This window comes from Hippoglossus hippoglossus, chromosome 1 (assembly GCF_009819705.1).
Source record: "Hippoglossus hippoglossus isolate fHipHip1 chromosome 1, fHipHip1.pri, whole genome shotgun sequence".
In the NCBI taxonomy this organism is placed as follows: Eukaryota; Metazoa; Chordata; class Actinopteri; order Pleuronectiformes; family Pleuronectidae; genus Hippoglossus; species Hippoglossus hippoglossus.
In genome coordinates this window covers 21547224-21562440 of record NC_047151.1, presented here as the reverse complement: position 1 = coordinate 21562440, position 15217 = coordinate 21547224, and the positions used below count along the sequence as shown (strand labels likewise).

The 15217-nt window shown below is 41.6% G+C and overlaps 1 protein-coding gene across 1 annotated transcript; it reads right to left on the bottom strand.

Moving 5' to 3' along the window:
- Window positions 1–416: 416 nt before the first annotated feature.
- Window positions 417–11827, bottom strand: ednraa (endothelin receptor type Aa). The gene is made up of 8 exons (XM_034591665.1): window positions 11570–11827; window positions 10064–10597; window positions 7583–7710; window positions 5231–5429; window positions 3415–3567; window positions 3069–3202; window positions 2853–2961; window positions 417–2375 (listed from the first exon to the last, which is right to left on the bottom strand). Exons 2-8 carry the CDS (start codon window positions 10538–10540, stop codon window positions 2238–2240), a joined length of 1338 nt encoding a protein of 445 aa, XP_034447556.1. The 5' UTR covers window positions 10541–10597; window positions 11570–11827; the 3' UTR covers window positions 417–2237.
- Window positions 11828–15217: the final 3390 nt, after the last annotated feature.

Here is a 15217-nt window from a genome sequence, read left to right as displayed (position 1 = left end):
TTAAATAAAGTTCCACTGCCATTAAAACTACTACATTTTCAGCAATCGCTTACTTTAATGACCATCATGACATCGTATGTAAGCAAAACATGCACAAACAATCCTGTCACATCAAAGCTGAGACTCGAAACGGAGTTAAGTAAAGGTCGAACTCTTGTTTCCTCGATGCTCTTTTGGAAACACAGATGCGAAGTGAGTTCGTATCATATTCCCACCGTCCGAGCTGGTCACATCCTCTGCGCTGACATTCGCAACCCTGAGGGCTCAGTTACCAAGCAGGTCACAGTGAGCGTCAAATCACTCCCAGACGCCTTTTTCTCAAAGACGCAGATGAAAAACAGAGGGGGCCCCCAGTGGCTTTTCCGGAGAGAGCGACGTTTGTGCTCAACGGTAAAATGAACCTCTTTGTTCACAGTGGAGATGGAAAATGGATTTATTGGTACAAGCAGCAGCACTAACACGCGGTTTACATGTTAAATCAAAGGCAACAAACACATATGAGTTCCATCTTCCACAGAGTAATGTATGTGTAACGTATGTATATGTTGAGGGATAGTGGTAAAATAACACGGTACAGATATCACTTGGTCTTATGTACACAAGTGTGCAAAAGTGGAACACACACAAACACACACACACACACACACACACGTTCAAACACACACAGGTTTACATGTATTCACATATCAAACAGTATAAGGCAGTATAGTTGAACATGATTGCCACACAAAGAACACTTATAATTTCCTGTACGTACTTTCTTAAACGAGTGGAGGAGATTGACATCGCTCTCATTTCCGCAGGTTAAACACAATGCTACGGCTAGCAGCAAGTTAGCTTAGCTTATTACAGCTGGGAAATAACTGCAGTCAGCCAAGATATAGACATAAACCCCACGAATAGTGATCGGGTTAGGTTTACATAAAGCTGTAACTAATTACTAAGTGATTACATTAATAGTTACTTAAAGTGTGTAGAATTTAGTGACCTCTAGTGGGGAAGTTGTATGGTGCAGCTGAATCCCCTTCACCTCACTGTCCCCAATTTAGTTGAAACACACTTGTGAAAACATCACCAGGATTATTTTATATTCAATTTCTGTCAATAGATCCCTTTCAACTAAATCTTACACGCTGAACCTTTTAGTGTAAATGTATTTTGGTCGCCCCCTCTGTACAAGTACACAAAGTTTTTTTGTATGGATCAAATAAAGGAGATACAGCGACTTAAACAAATGTTGTTTGGCTAGCAGTTTCCCTCTGCTATCAGTCTCTATGCTAAGCTAACTAGCTGACGTAACTTAATATTCAACACAAAGACATGAAAGTCTCTTTGCAAGAAAGCGAATAATCATGTTGCCAAAATGTCAGACTATTCCTTTAACATTCGGAGTCTCTACCACCACCATTAAAACTCATCTGCCTCTGTTATTACATCATTGTCTGGATAAAATACTTATCATTACAGCAATATAACACTTTATAAAAGTGGACACTATACATATATATATATTCCATGGCTTATACATGCACATTAGCCTATTGTTGTATAGTAAAATTCACAGTGCTATTAAAAAGGTCATTCCTGTCCATTTTTGGTGAATGGTGATATCAGACCTGTCATAACGCCGTACTCCATATTTATCATTTGCTTGACCTGTGCTGCAAAAATACAGAGTTGTACCTTATCTGCTCCAAAAACAGTCCTGCACTTTTTCTAATTTTGTGCCAGTGAACTGTTTTCGATCATATTCTGACACTAGACGTATTTCCAACAAGTCTTCCAGCCGGAACAAGCGTAGGTGGCCGGATGTCGTTCGTCCCAAACAGAGGTCTCCTGGACCTTCTTCTTCAAAGTCGTAATAATACTTATGCAGTCAAGCTTATGGAATGGTCACGACACGGTTAGGTTAAAGAAAAGTTGATGGTTATTCCTTATGGTTGGAGGACCTTTGGCCTCGCGGTTACAATAATAAACATGTGAAGTTGAAAAACAATGGATAGAAGAAACAATCCTGACCAAGCAAAGGTCCATCGTGTGAAGGTCTTGTGTTTTTCTGGCTCCATCCGTCCAAAAAGTTGCATGGAAATGAAAATTCATTGTCCCCCATTCAGGCTCATAAGTTGCGTCAGTGGTCCGAAGGATGTTGACTGAAAAAGTACTTTTTTCTTAACTGGTTGAAAAGCTTCTTGGGGTTTTTGAAAAGCTTGAAAATAGTCCTCAGGTGAGCGAGTGATTCAGTTGCTGTCTTTCCTGATGCTGCGGTCGCTGTACAGGTTGTTGGGCTCGGGGCTCTTACACTGGATACTGGTGCCGTTCATGGGTCCGATGCTGCTCAGCTGGTTGTCAGAGTAACACCAGCAGCACAAACATGACTTGAAGAACATGCGAAGAGAAAAAAAAGAAAGTTAAATTTGAAAGGAAAAGTTTCGGGAAATACATTATATTTCATTTTCGTTCTTGTTGGGAGTTCGATGAGAAGATGGATACCACTCGCTCATCCATTAAAATGGTTACTTGTAGGTTTTTCTTTTGACTCCCCCCCCACCTCCCTCCCACAACTTGTGTAACGTACAAACTTGAGACATGGTTTATCTCCAGCTCAGGTCCCTTTGACAGATATTTGCAGTGTGACCTCTGCCAGTAAACTGAATACATAAATCAAAGAGCTGCTTTTACATGGAATGCCATCACAGCCTCTGAGTCATGGACCATAGCCCGAGTTCACTGTTTTCTTTACTGGCCAGAATAAATCCGAAGGCTTATTAAGAATGTGTGTGTGTGTGTGGTCGTGTGTGTGTGTGTTTGTGTTACATGCGCTCATGTCCCTCTGTTGTAGAGAAGTACTATACCTTGAAGCAGTTTTTAAACTTCTTGCTCACAAAGTAGAGGATAATGGGGTTTATGCAGGAGTTGATGGTTGCAAGGTTGATACCGAGGTAATCCAGGACCAGCAGGAAACTGTGAAAAGAACATTTAAAAACACTGATTATACTTATTCTTATTCTACATCAGGTGTCATATCTTGTACATTTGAGTTGAAGAGCGTTGTGTTACCAGTAACTCACCTGAGCAGCTCACAGCGCGACTTATCATACTGGGAGTAAACCGTCCTCTTTAGGATCCTGCTGAGGTGCAGTGGGAACCAGCAGAGGGCAAAGATGAGGACGAGGCAGAAGACAGCTTTGGCCACTTCCCTCCTCTGGTGAGGAAATGAAAAGAGCAAATATAATGAAGTTTGCATAATGGAGAGTTAGAAGGTTATTGATTACACACTTAGCCGGTGTGTATCCATTTTACACATCGCAACTGTTAATGTCCTTTTTGTGGACTTAACACTTGACACAATTTTGTTTCTCAGAGTTAAAAGCTTATCAGGGTTTTCATCGTCCTTTAGAAGCAGTAGCGTCCCACCTGTTTGAGGTGCTCACTCAGAGCGATCCGCAGGCTGCCGTTCCTGTGGTTGAGCATCTCGCTGGTCATCAGAGTGTAAAAGACTGCGGTGCAGGCGAGCGGGACACAGAAGTAGAAGCCAAACAACCACCAGTCCTTTGCATCCTTGTAAAACTACAGGGACAAGCACATGTGACACAGTAAATCACATTAAATTGGAATAAAAACACAAATTACAGTGTAAGTGATGCCCCCCACACATCCTCTGAAATGCCCAATCCTCTTCTTCCATAAAACTCCTCCACCTGCCCTGCATCTCACTTTAAGACCTCTTCTGACCCAATAAAACCTTCTCTTCCTTTTCTGTAATTGACAACTTCCCACAAATGACTCCTCTTGCACCTACATCTTTTGTAGGGAGTGTTTTCTCTCCACAGATGCCAAAGTGCTGCTCATTGTGGGAATTTTAAGGTCTTGACTTTATTATGTTATGATTCGGCCCTTAAAATTGAACTGAACTGAACACATCTTATTATAATTCATTCTTCTTTCAGCCATGGATTTGTTTTTATGAAGCACTTTGTAACCTTGTTTAGATAAGTGCTATACAAATAAAGTTATTATTATTATTATAACATCTGTCTGTGGAGGCAGGAACTCTCTATAAAATTTGTCAATTGCTACTGATGTAAGGTAAAACTCAGACATCATATGTGATGTTGGAAGTCGGCGTGCACATGAAATGATCGGACTTGGCCTTCATCCTAGAATCTGCTTTTGTAATTGAACCTGACCGGGACCTAAACCACTACCAGACTACCCCTGTACTCCAGTGCCATTGAAGTCTATGTGAATACTTCACATGTTCTGAAAACTGACTGGTTTTAATTGGCCTTTGTACGTTTGATGAGGACATCTGGATTTCTTTGCTTCGTAACTATACGCTCTAAAAAACAGCACAATTTCAAAACCACACATTGTGACTGAACCTTTTTACACAAGCTAAATCTTAAGCAAAAACACAAATTCAATGTTAGCTGATGAAGCTGAATAAAACTGGTGAGAAAATCTAGTGAAGTAAAAATAAATACACTATTTAATTTCAATCAAATAATACTGTTAGGAGGCTTACGTTTCTAAAGACCTGTTTATCTAATGCAGAGACATTTAGGACAGAGTGGGCCGGTGGAGTGCATATGGAATAGATGTGCACATGTGGCTCAGCTCCAGGCCTCAGATTTCAGGGGGGTAATTGCACGTGGCCTGCTATCAATTATGTGCTCGGAGGATGTTAAAAAGGCCACCGACTCTACGAGAGAGTAAATAGACCCAGTTGATTTCTTAGAGGGGACACTCCCCTTCGAAACCCCTCTTAGTGTCAAATTCTGAACTCAGGGCTTGAAAGGTGAATTTGGGCCGGAGTGACACATCTTGAAATAATCTAAATTTCTTTTTTTTAAATAGTTACGGCCCTGTAAGGAAATGTTACAGGTGATTGCTTTTGCTGTCATATAGAGACTCTAAAAGTATATGGCCCTATAACCATAATAGCACATCAGCGTGCCAGCCTGCCATTAAAAACACTCAGAACAAACAACGCATGCTTTTAAGATGATGGAAATATTCAGCTGAACGTGCACTTTCACTTGAAGTCCTCCTCATGCAGCTGGGGTTCCTATCTCATCAGTCCTGTAATGTTCTGTCTCTTTACTCCAAGAATCAACGACTGTTCTGAGGTGTACTTTGACACAATGTACTGCACAGCACATCATGGTCTGAATACAGGCAAAACAATGACTCGTATAAAACAACCGTCGGAGTGAGGACGTGAGCGTACCGTCAGAAAATCAGTTGTGGGTTTCATCATGCAGGTGTGTATGGTTTGATTCCTGTAGTTGAAGGTGTGCATGTCGAACACCATAGCCTCGGGTACCGCCAGGATGAACGACAGCAGCCAGATGGACATGATCTCAATGACGGTGAACAGAGGGATGCCCACGCCCTGCACTCTGCTCCAGGAAGCCACGGCTCTGTACCTGTGAGACAGAGAAATGAACATTCAGTGTCTCAGTATATAAAAGACAGTGTGAGGATTACCGGAAAGTGTGAACGAAATTACCCACTAATCACTATTTAGTCCACTTTATAGTGAGTTCGAAATTGGTCCGAAAGTTCAAACCTTCTAAAGAAACGTTTTCAAACTGCAAACAAACTTATCCATGGAGAGATCAGCTCTTGTGGTCGGACTGAAGTTTGGTCTGTGGGACCAACTCCTGATATATTAAGTCTGAAGGTCCAGACCAAACAAGGGAGGTGTGAAAGTGTCATAAATGGATCAGATGAATAAGACTGGAGGCTTTTGAGTTAATGCAGTAAATATAAAAAATTTTGATTTTAAAGCATAAAACACAATATGTTATTACCATGATATTAATATGACGTGAATTAAGAGACCCCTTTATTAATGAAAACCAGTCTACAACAGCTCACTTGCTTCCAGCTTGCTTCTCCAACTTTAAACACAAACCAGTAAACCCATCATTTTTCTTCGTGTCTCTTGACTGACAAAGCAAACATCATTTCCCACAAGCAAACACAGCAAACTGCTCAGTCAGCAAAGCATATCAAAATGTTAAGAATTAATGACGAGAGATGATCAATTGTTTATTTTAAATATCTAATATTTATATTTCTGTGAAGCCTCCAAACAGACTGGCCCGTGTTGGCAGAGAGGTCTGTGTTGGCTTGTGTTTCCCGTGCACTCAGTACTTGTTTGCCTGTTTGTTTCTTTAATGGAAACCACTTGTCGAAATGTTTTAGTAAAATCCTGCATCAAGATTTTATGGCAAAAACAATATATTTTTCATGACACATTTGAATTTCTCTGTCGAACAACATGGCGGCATTTATATTTTACTAAGTGGTAATGTATCCACCTTTTTTCTCTTCCTCCAACGTTGAAAAGATGCAAAAGAGTCTCACAGGCAGAGATATATGCTATATACACATTTCCTGGAAAGGTGTGCTCTTGAATGCAGCTCTGCAGCTCTGCAGCCTTCTTCTTCTCCTCTCTAATAGAGGTCATTACATCACTGCAGGGTTCAATCTGAGCATAAAAGAAGGAGCCTCTTATCTCTAAAGTTGTGTCTGGTGCACAAAGTGAGATGCCACTGAACTTCAGCACTTCACCGTGATTATTTATTCATTAGGGAAATTCTATTAAGGCGCTATTAAAAAAAATTTGGCTTGTCATGATACTTGCTATCGAGATGGAGTTTTTAATATTAAGTTCATATGGGTAGAGCGTCCACTTTCTATCATACACTTAATGTTGACCATAAAAAAGTTCCGCTAAACAATTAAGGAACAGATCTGAAAGGAAAAGCAGCAACAGATACTGAGGCAACACACACACGAGAACTAACTTTCCAATGAACGATCACAATTGTTATTGATCTTCGTTGTTTCCTGGAAATAAGATATTCATAATTTCTTTTTGTACGAACCAGCCTCATAAGCAAAATGATATTAGACAAAAACAGTTGTGAGACATAACAATCCGAAGCGAGTCTCTCTCTCTCTCTCTCTCTCTCTCTCTCTCTCTCTCTCTCTCTCTCTCTCTCTCTCTCTCTCTCTCTCTCTCTCCTGAGACTGGATTGAATTGGCAGGGCTCGTTGGCTGAATCAGACTTGTTTAATTTTCTTTCCAGTGATTTGACTGGACTGCCTCCCTTAGTGTAATCAAATCTGCTTTTGTAACCGGGAAAAAGAAAAAAATCTTTTTTTTCCTCAAACATGCAAAAAAAAACATGTAACTTAAGTGGAAAGCTGCCTCCTTAAGGAGAATGGGAAATCTGATATAATGTTAGTTATAGAGAATTATAGAAATCCCTAAAAACTACTTTAACAGGCGTGATTAAATATGTGATATTCATTCCTATCTGTGGAATTTCATGCCTAACGTGCATCTCATCTTATCTTATCTTATCTTATCTTATCTTATCTTATCTTATCTTATCTTATCTTACCTTGTCTTATCTTAAACACCACAGACGTCTGTACAAAACCCATCATAGTGTTCTTGGATCAAGAGTTTTGCTGGAACCTAACTTGTGTATTAAAACCCTTTAAGCCTTTACAGCTCTTCCTGTGACTGGTGGTGAAGCAGTGTGGAGGATGTGGCCACTGACCTGTCCACGCTGAGGGCGCACAGGTTGAGCACAGTGATGCCCACAGAGGCTTTCTGCAGGAAGGGCACCAGCTTGCACAGCCACAGGCCGACAATGCTGTAGTCAAATGGCCAACGTGACGCCAGGAGCTGGAGGAAAAACAACAACAACATCATGTTCGAGTCAACACTTTGATCATTGATCTTTCACATTCATGTCATTACCTCTGTCAAGGAAGTTATGTTTTCAATGGGGTTTGTTTGTTGATTTGTGGGGAAAAGGAAGAAAACATTACATTTTGGTGTAGATCCAGATCAGGGGCTTTTTTCACGTTCTTTAACACTGTGAGATCCTTCAATATTTTCGTTGATTTCTCTGGATATTATAAATAAAAATTTGGATTTAGTGAGTGTAAATGTGATTTCATAAGGAGACTGTTGGGCCTTGGTGGAGTTTTATGTTCTACTGAGTGACACTGGTTGGGTTAGTTGATGCATCAAAACAACCTAAATGATTTTTAATGAAGAAGTGAAAGCCTTTCAGATTATTAATCCCTCTCTGTGTTACTGAATTCATGTTGACCATCGGCAGATCTGCGTACTGTATGTAAGCTGATGTTACTGTCGACTGAGGCACGTCTCAACGTCATCTTAACGTCATTGAGTATTCAGTTGGACATGGACCCTATGGAGCTCATCAACTTTGACCAACTTCTGCTGACATTTCACATTTCCTGCAAATGTAAAGCTCTCAAAACCTGCAACTAAACTTGAATGATAATGAGTCCCCATATTGTCACTAGTATCTAAGAGCCACTTCCACTGCCTCTCATTATATTACTTCCTTAGTGAAATAAGTCAAGGCCATGTGAGTGGAGGTTTTTGTTTTGCGTCAGAGCAGCCTTGGCAACTTTCCTTCAAAAGGACACAACCTGCGTTGATCAAGTGTCTCTGGGCCGAACCCAAAGGAAGAACTTTACGGTGCTTCCTGGCCCTATTATGTTTACCCGTGCAGTTTCCCAGTTTCCCAGGAGGTCAGAAGAGGAGCCCACGTCATTGTTTTTAGAGTATAAGTAGCAGATTATTTTTGGAAACACTGTCGCTGCCCCGAGGAAGTGAACAGGAGGCTTGGGGATGGTTGCAGCGTTGTAGACGTGGCTCTTTCTTTGTTTGTGCACAAACTGTTGCCCCAGTAAGGTGTCTGTTTCCTCTTTGCACATGTGCAGCTGGAACTTCAAAGTCACCGTGGCCTCAAAGTCCCCCACTTAATTTTAACCAGGTGGCGTTCTCATTGTTATGCTGTGAAATGGAGTCCCATAATGAACTCACAACATCAGGTTGACTGATCACTGTATTTAGCAATCACTGTTGATTACTCCACAAAGCGTGACACTGGTTACTGGTGTGAATCAACACAAGACACGGACCCTGAGAATAATATTTCATCATTAGATACAATTATTATTTAAAAGGAAAAATCTGTGGTGAAGTAAAACGAAATCATTTCTGATTGTGGTTGAAGCTGTTCGTAAACACCGGATTGAAAAAGATTACCTTTCGTATAGAGGTTGGTTTTTTTATCTGCGTTTATTTGTTTTCTTTGTTACCAGGATTAAAACCACTAGATGAATTATCTTGAAACTTGGTGGAAGGTTGCGTTGTTGTTCAGGGAATCAACCATTTCATTTTGGTGAGGATCCAAATCAGGGGCGGATCCTTTTTTCTTTTTTTACTTTCTTTTACATCGCGAGATGGGTGTTTTTCAACATTTTCACCAATTTCCAAGGAAAGGATTAATGGATCTTGATAAGAAAATCAGAGATGTTGAGGGGACTGATATTTATGAATGTGGGCAATTTAAATGTGGTTTCATTAGGGTGTAGGCTTTTCTCAAATAGGGTTAGAAAGCTGTAACTACCTCCAATGTGTAGCTGAGAAGCATAATGGGGCATTAGCTACAATGCTTGGCTTAATTCAAGCATTCTGTTGGGCCTTGATGAAGGAATACGCTCTACTGAGTGCAATCCTTGTTCAAACTCATCCTTATGGGCTACCTACGATCGTTTGGGGGTCCAATAAACAACTGAGTCCAAAAACTACTCACATGATTTATCACTTGAGGAGCAGTAGATTATATCTGAAAATAAAACTTCCAGATAAGCGTCTAATGTCTCAGGTCAGCACAAGGCCACTGGCATGTGTGACTACAGCCTTATCCCTTTGTTTACTCAAGCCGGCCGTATCCATGCTCCTCTCATCACTAATCTGCTCACACCCCGAAGATAACGCCGTCTGACTGATTACACTTTCACGTCTATTTGTACACTCACTTACACCCCGCCCCCATTTTACCGTCTATAATATCTCACTTTAACTTTGCCTTTCACTTCAATTGTTGCAGCTTTTCACTCTATCAACACAGAGAGACCTGTCGCTCAGCGGCATGGCTGTGAAAGTAAGTAAAACGTCAAGTAAACATGCACAAATGGAGTGGAAACTGTACCTTGTAAACATTGATTGGTATATCAATGAAAATGTAGATGAGGTCCCCCAGTGCTAGGCTGGCAATCAGGGCATTGGGCCCATTCCTCATGCACTTATTGCGGTAAATAATCCTCAGCAGGGTGGCGTTGCCGATCAGGCCGACTGCAAACACTATCACGGAAATTATGGTGTTGATGTACTTAAAGTAGCCCTTAATAGAAGTCATTTGCAGGCACATCGGAGGTTTTATCGGCGTCTTTACGACAGTTTCATTGGCAAAGGCAGATCCCACCGCTTGCGAATCGGCCCCCACGGCCCGCAGGTGGAGCCCCGGGCCCGTGCTCGGACTGACGGTGCTGTAGGTTCCACGAGACTGGCGGGTGGAGTGGGCGAGGAGGCCCAGGTCCTTCTCGGCTTGAGCTCTGTTTATCTGGCACATTCCTCTGGCTGCCAAACAGGCCATTAGCACCAACATATGTAGAGCTGCGGTGCCCATTGTGGAACACAGTCAGCGCTTTGATTTCACTGATTGGAATGCAGTCCCAGTATATCTCTGGTGAGGAAAGAAAACAAAACGAACAAGAGGAAGAACTGGTTATTTTTCAGAGAACACATGGAAATCCCGCAACCATCTCATCTCCACTTAAATCCAACCAAAGTGGAGTATTACATGTTAGTTTAAAAAAAGTTTGACAGCGTTACAGTCCCTTTCAAACACTGCGAGCAAGTTTTAAACTTCTTCACGACTTCAAAAAGGTTTTACGGAGGCGGCACAGACGGGAGATGCCGGGACTGGTTACAGTCTGACAGTGAGGACGAGGCATCAGCAAGAGCGCAAAGGGCATCTCCTCCGCTCTCCACTGCTCCTGGAGGATATCAGTACTTCTTTGTGTTACGTCTCCGTCTCAATAATGGTGCAGCTATACAGGGAAGGCTTCATGTGTGCCCGTGCTGCTCCGACCACGAGTCCCGTCTCTGGGTTTACAACTGGATGATTTCCTCACTGTTGCATTTTTCCCTCTGTTTCCAATTTAGAGAGGTTTAAAACATGTGGTTTGAAAATAAAGTGCTTTGTCTTGCATGGCTGCAGGGTTGATTTCAAGTAAAAAAAATACGCAATGCAAGATTACAGACTATACAAAAAGACAAAATACAGACTTTCCATCTGAATGCTTAGTTTATACATATCTTCACCTTTTACTGCCTCTTATCAGGCACAAAAAACCAACAAACTTTCTGGACAAAAATCAGAGTAACTCATTCCATGGTGAAGAGCAGATAAAGTTTCAAACTGTCAGATGGATAGTGAAGCCCCTTTTCATCATGTCACAGTGCAGGCAAACTCTTATAGCCCAGAGTTCTTCCTGTTCAAAGTCCCAGCTGTCACCAAGTACACAAAGAACTATTTAGCAGCCAGCCCTTCAAGTAGCATCACAGTTTAGCATCAGCATGACACTGCTGGGATCTGTGACAGCACGCAAACCGATCTGTCCATAAATAATAAATACGTTTGGTTTTCACCTACCGCTTCTAAAATGTCTGCCTGGCCCCCTTGGAAACTGTCAGGCAAACTTTCGGCTGAAGCCCCCAGACATCTGTATCACATCACATGAGTAATTAACGCACTATCAAAGCTGCACGGTATCCCACTTGGTTTGAGCAATGCACCCGTCTGCTCTGAGGTGCCTTCGCATTATGGCTCAGAGTTTCCTGTTGAGAGTTTGCAGTATGTCTGAGTGTGTGTGTGTGTGTGTGTGTGTGTGTGTGTGTGTGTGTGTGTGTGTGTGTGTGTGTGTGTGTGTGTGTGTGTGTGTGTGTGAGAGGTTGTGTGTATCCCTGCATGTGTGTGTGTGTGAGTGTGTGTCAGAGCACCAGTGAGACACTTTGACTGGGTGGGATAGTAAATCTCCACCTCCCTTTGGTAACAGACTGGGCCCCCTTTGGAAACAGCACTCCCCCCCCCACTCTCTCCTCTCTCTTGGAGGCACCGCCTGCTGACAGTCATCTCCAAGGCACTGGAGCACACACACACACATACACACACACACACACACACACACACACACACACACAGGGGCATCTGGGAGCCCGACGGCCCCCCCCCTTCAATCTGCCCTTTTCCTTAAAACCCTCCCACCTTCTCTTCCAGGCCCACTTACATTATGTCTTGTATACATTACATGCAACTGTTTCCTCACACAAGAGGCAGCAGAGGTTTGATCGGAAGGAGGAAAAGCACGAGGCAGCCAAGTGTCCATGTTGCTATGCCGTGTTTCTTTTAATGGTGATGGGAGGGGAGGACCGAGACAGGAAGCAGGAGCGAACCATCAGCCGCCGGTCTTTGCTTTTACAGACCAACCTGAGTGTGGGTGGTCGAAGTGCATCACGCTCCCTAACTGCTGCTGAAGTTCAGATGCTGTAACGGGCTGTGAAATGATGAGAAAAACCATCCCTTTAAATGACCAGATATACATTATCACTGTAAAAAAAAACAACACTAACAAAACACACTTAAATAGAGACACGTCCCTGACAGCTCGGTGCTCCGTGAGATGACGAAAAGCCCGAGTGAGGAGAGAAGACGGTCGAGTGTCCAGAAAGAGGAGTGCTTCTACATCACTGTCCATTATGGATTCCAAAATGGACCATTTATCATGAAGTGCACTAAGAGCAGGAAGAGGGGCCATGAGAGCCGCTCATCCTCGGTCTTTCCCACCGACAAAGAGCCGACGCAGCAGCTGCTTAAAGGGGAAAACCACTCAATTAAGATATTCATGTTCTATTCCTGTCCACGAATGACAGAGAACATATTTGTTGAGAAAGAAAAGTCTCTTCTGAACACATCAAATGATAAAGTAACCTCCTCTCAATGAAATTAGTAGTAGAACAAGATTGATGGACTGAGACATTTATGTGACGTCTGTAATCTCTGGTAGGAAAGTGTGATCTCCTGTTTCTGCACAGTAAGTATATTTGTACTTGGCTTTTCAGGAAATACAAAAACTAATATATGTAGTAGTATGCTTCACATTAATATGAAGTAGTAAGGGGTAGATTTATTTATGCGGTGTTGCCAAAATCAGATTTTTATTATTAATCATCACTTTATGAAAAAAGAGAAATGTTGGAAAAGGTAAACACATACAAAACAAAAAATTCATAAACTTGTATTTTTCCCTTTTGCATTTTCAAGTTTAGTTATTTGAACGGAAATGTTCAAAACAAACCAACATCTATGCAACATAACAATAATTGAATGCATGTACATGTTTTAACAATAATTTTACATAAAGCTGGGCCATGCCTATTGATACATTTTTTTATCAAACTTATTAAACTCAAAATAAAGGTTGAGTGTCGATTCATTTGCAGGTACCTTCTCCTACAGTGCAGCGTGACTTAATTGGGTAATGCCAATATTTACAGCCGTTTAAAATTAAAGGGATCATGTTTTCTTTAATTGTAGACATGAATATATTCATGGCTTCTGAATTACTTATGGTCAGCAGTGGCGAATATTTAATTTATTGGAACGTGATTTGCTGACGGCATCTGATTTTCTTACCCCCCCCCCCCCCCTTTTTTCCTCCGAAGTCCCTTGATTGTTGGCAGCTTCGATGACATTTTAACTTTTGAGGGGGTAGTAGAGCCTTTGTTAGTAAATCCATTAATATATAAATGATGAAACCTTTACCTGCTCCCAGTTGCTTTGGCTTTCATGTTGTTGTTGTGTTGTTGTTTGGATCGTAATCAGGTATTAATGCCATTCTGTCTGAACTCAAAGATGGCAGGCTGCCTGGTAATTCATATGCTTGTTCTCTGATGGCATCTGTCGAAGTGTGCTCTCTGCATATTGGTACATACCCTATGGGAAATTTCAATCCAGCCCCAGACTGAGAGGGATGTAAGCAATTTCTTAACTGGGACACTTGCGCGAAAAACAGAAAGAACAGAGAGCGAAAGATACAGGGAGAAAGAGGAGGAGAGAGGGAAGGAAGTTTGAGGCCAATTCTACTGTGACAAGCAGTGACAGAGTGAAGAGGGTTCAGTGTAACGCCTGGCTTTATTAATTTGGGACATATGGTTCGCACAAACAAAAAAGAAGTTGCGGCACGAGAGAAAAAGTAACGTGAATTGTGATGCCGGCGTTTTTGATAATAGCCTGATTAGTGCCAGCGCCTGACTTCATCTGAAATTAATCAATATAATATGAACAGACTACATTAATTAGAAGGAGGGAAACTTTGTCAGAGCAGCGATGATGATATCTGATGAAAAGAGCCTGTGGAGAAGTCGATGTTCTCCACAAGAAAACAGTTGTTGTAAAGTGACTTTTCCCCCCCCCACTCTGGCCTCAAGCTGTTTGAAGGTGCATGTTTAACCGTCACTGACAGAAAAGGTTAGCTTTGCACAAGTGGAGATTCAAGATGTTTATTGACAAAATGTTACCAGTATAATCTTTGGAAAAACTTTAGCAGGGAAGCTCCAATTTATATATTAATATTTTATTAATAAAAACAAAACAATAATGATATTAAGACAATAATACAATAATGTGTTTGTACTAAATAAAATATATACTGATAAAATGAGAGTATTCAGACATTAAGACAAATAAATATGATGTAATATGACATTGCACATTTATTTGAAATGCACTTATTGTTTGAGTCTGTGAAAGATGGTTAGTAACCTCAATGGTAAATGGACTGTGCTTTTAATCTTGTTTTTCACAATTAAACGTCCGTAGCACGGCACATCAGCAGAATGATATTTAGCCCATTAGGTGGATTTGGATTGCTGCCATTACGACTCTTTCTCTCACTCTATTCCTCAGCTGGAGAGCCGCGGTAACAGGGTCATCATATTGATGTGCATTGTGTGGATGTCAAACCGCCTCTAGCTTCGTAACTGAGACCTGCATTTAGACAACTTAATATAAACTCGACCACTTCCACAGGATGACTCAGGCTTACCGGCAGCAGCAGACCTCACTGACATCAGGGGGGAGTTAGGGATGTGCGTCCTGAAAGTGAGGGGCTGTGTGATCACGTTGAACATCATTGTGTTGAAGAACTGTTGCAGTATGTGGTGCTCCTTTAATTTGTTAGCTTTCTGTTAAATGCAGACACTTGCAAGGCAGATTAGCAACAAGGACCATATTGGGAAAACT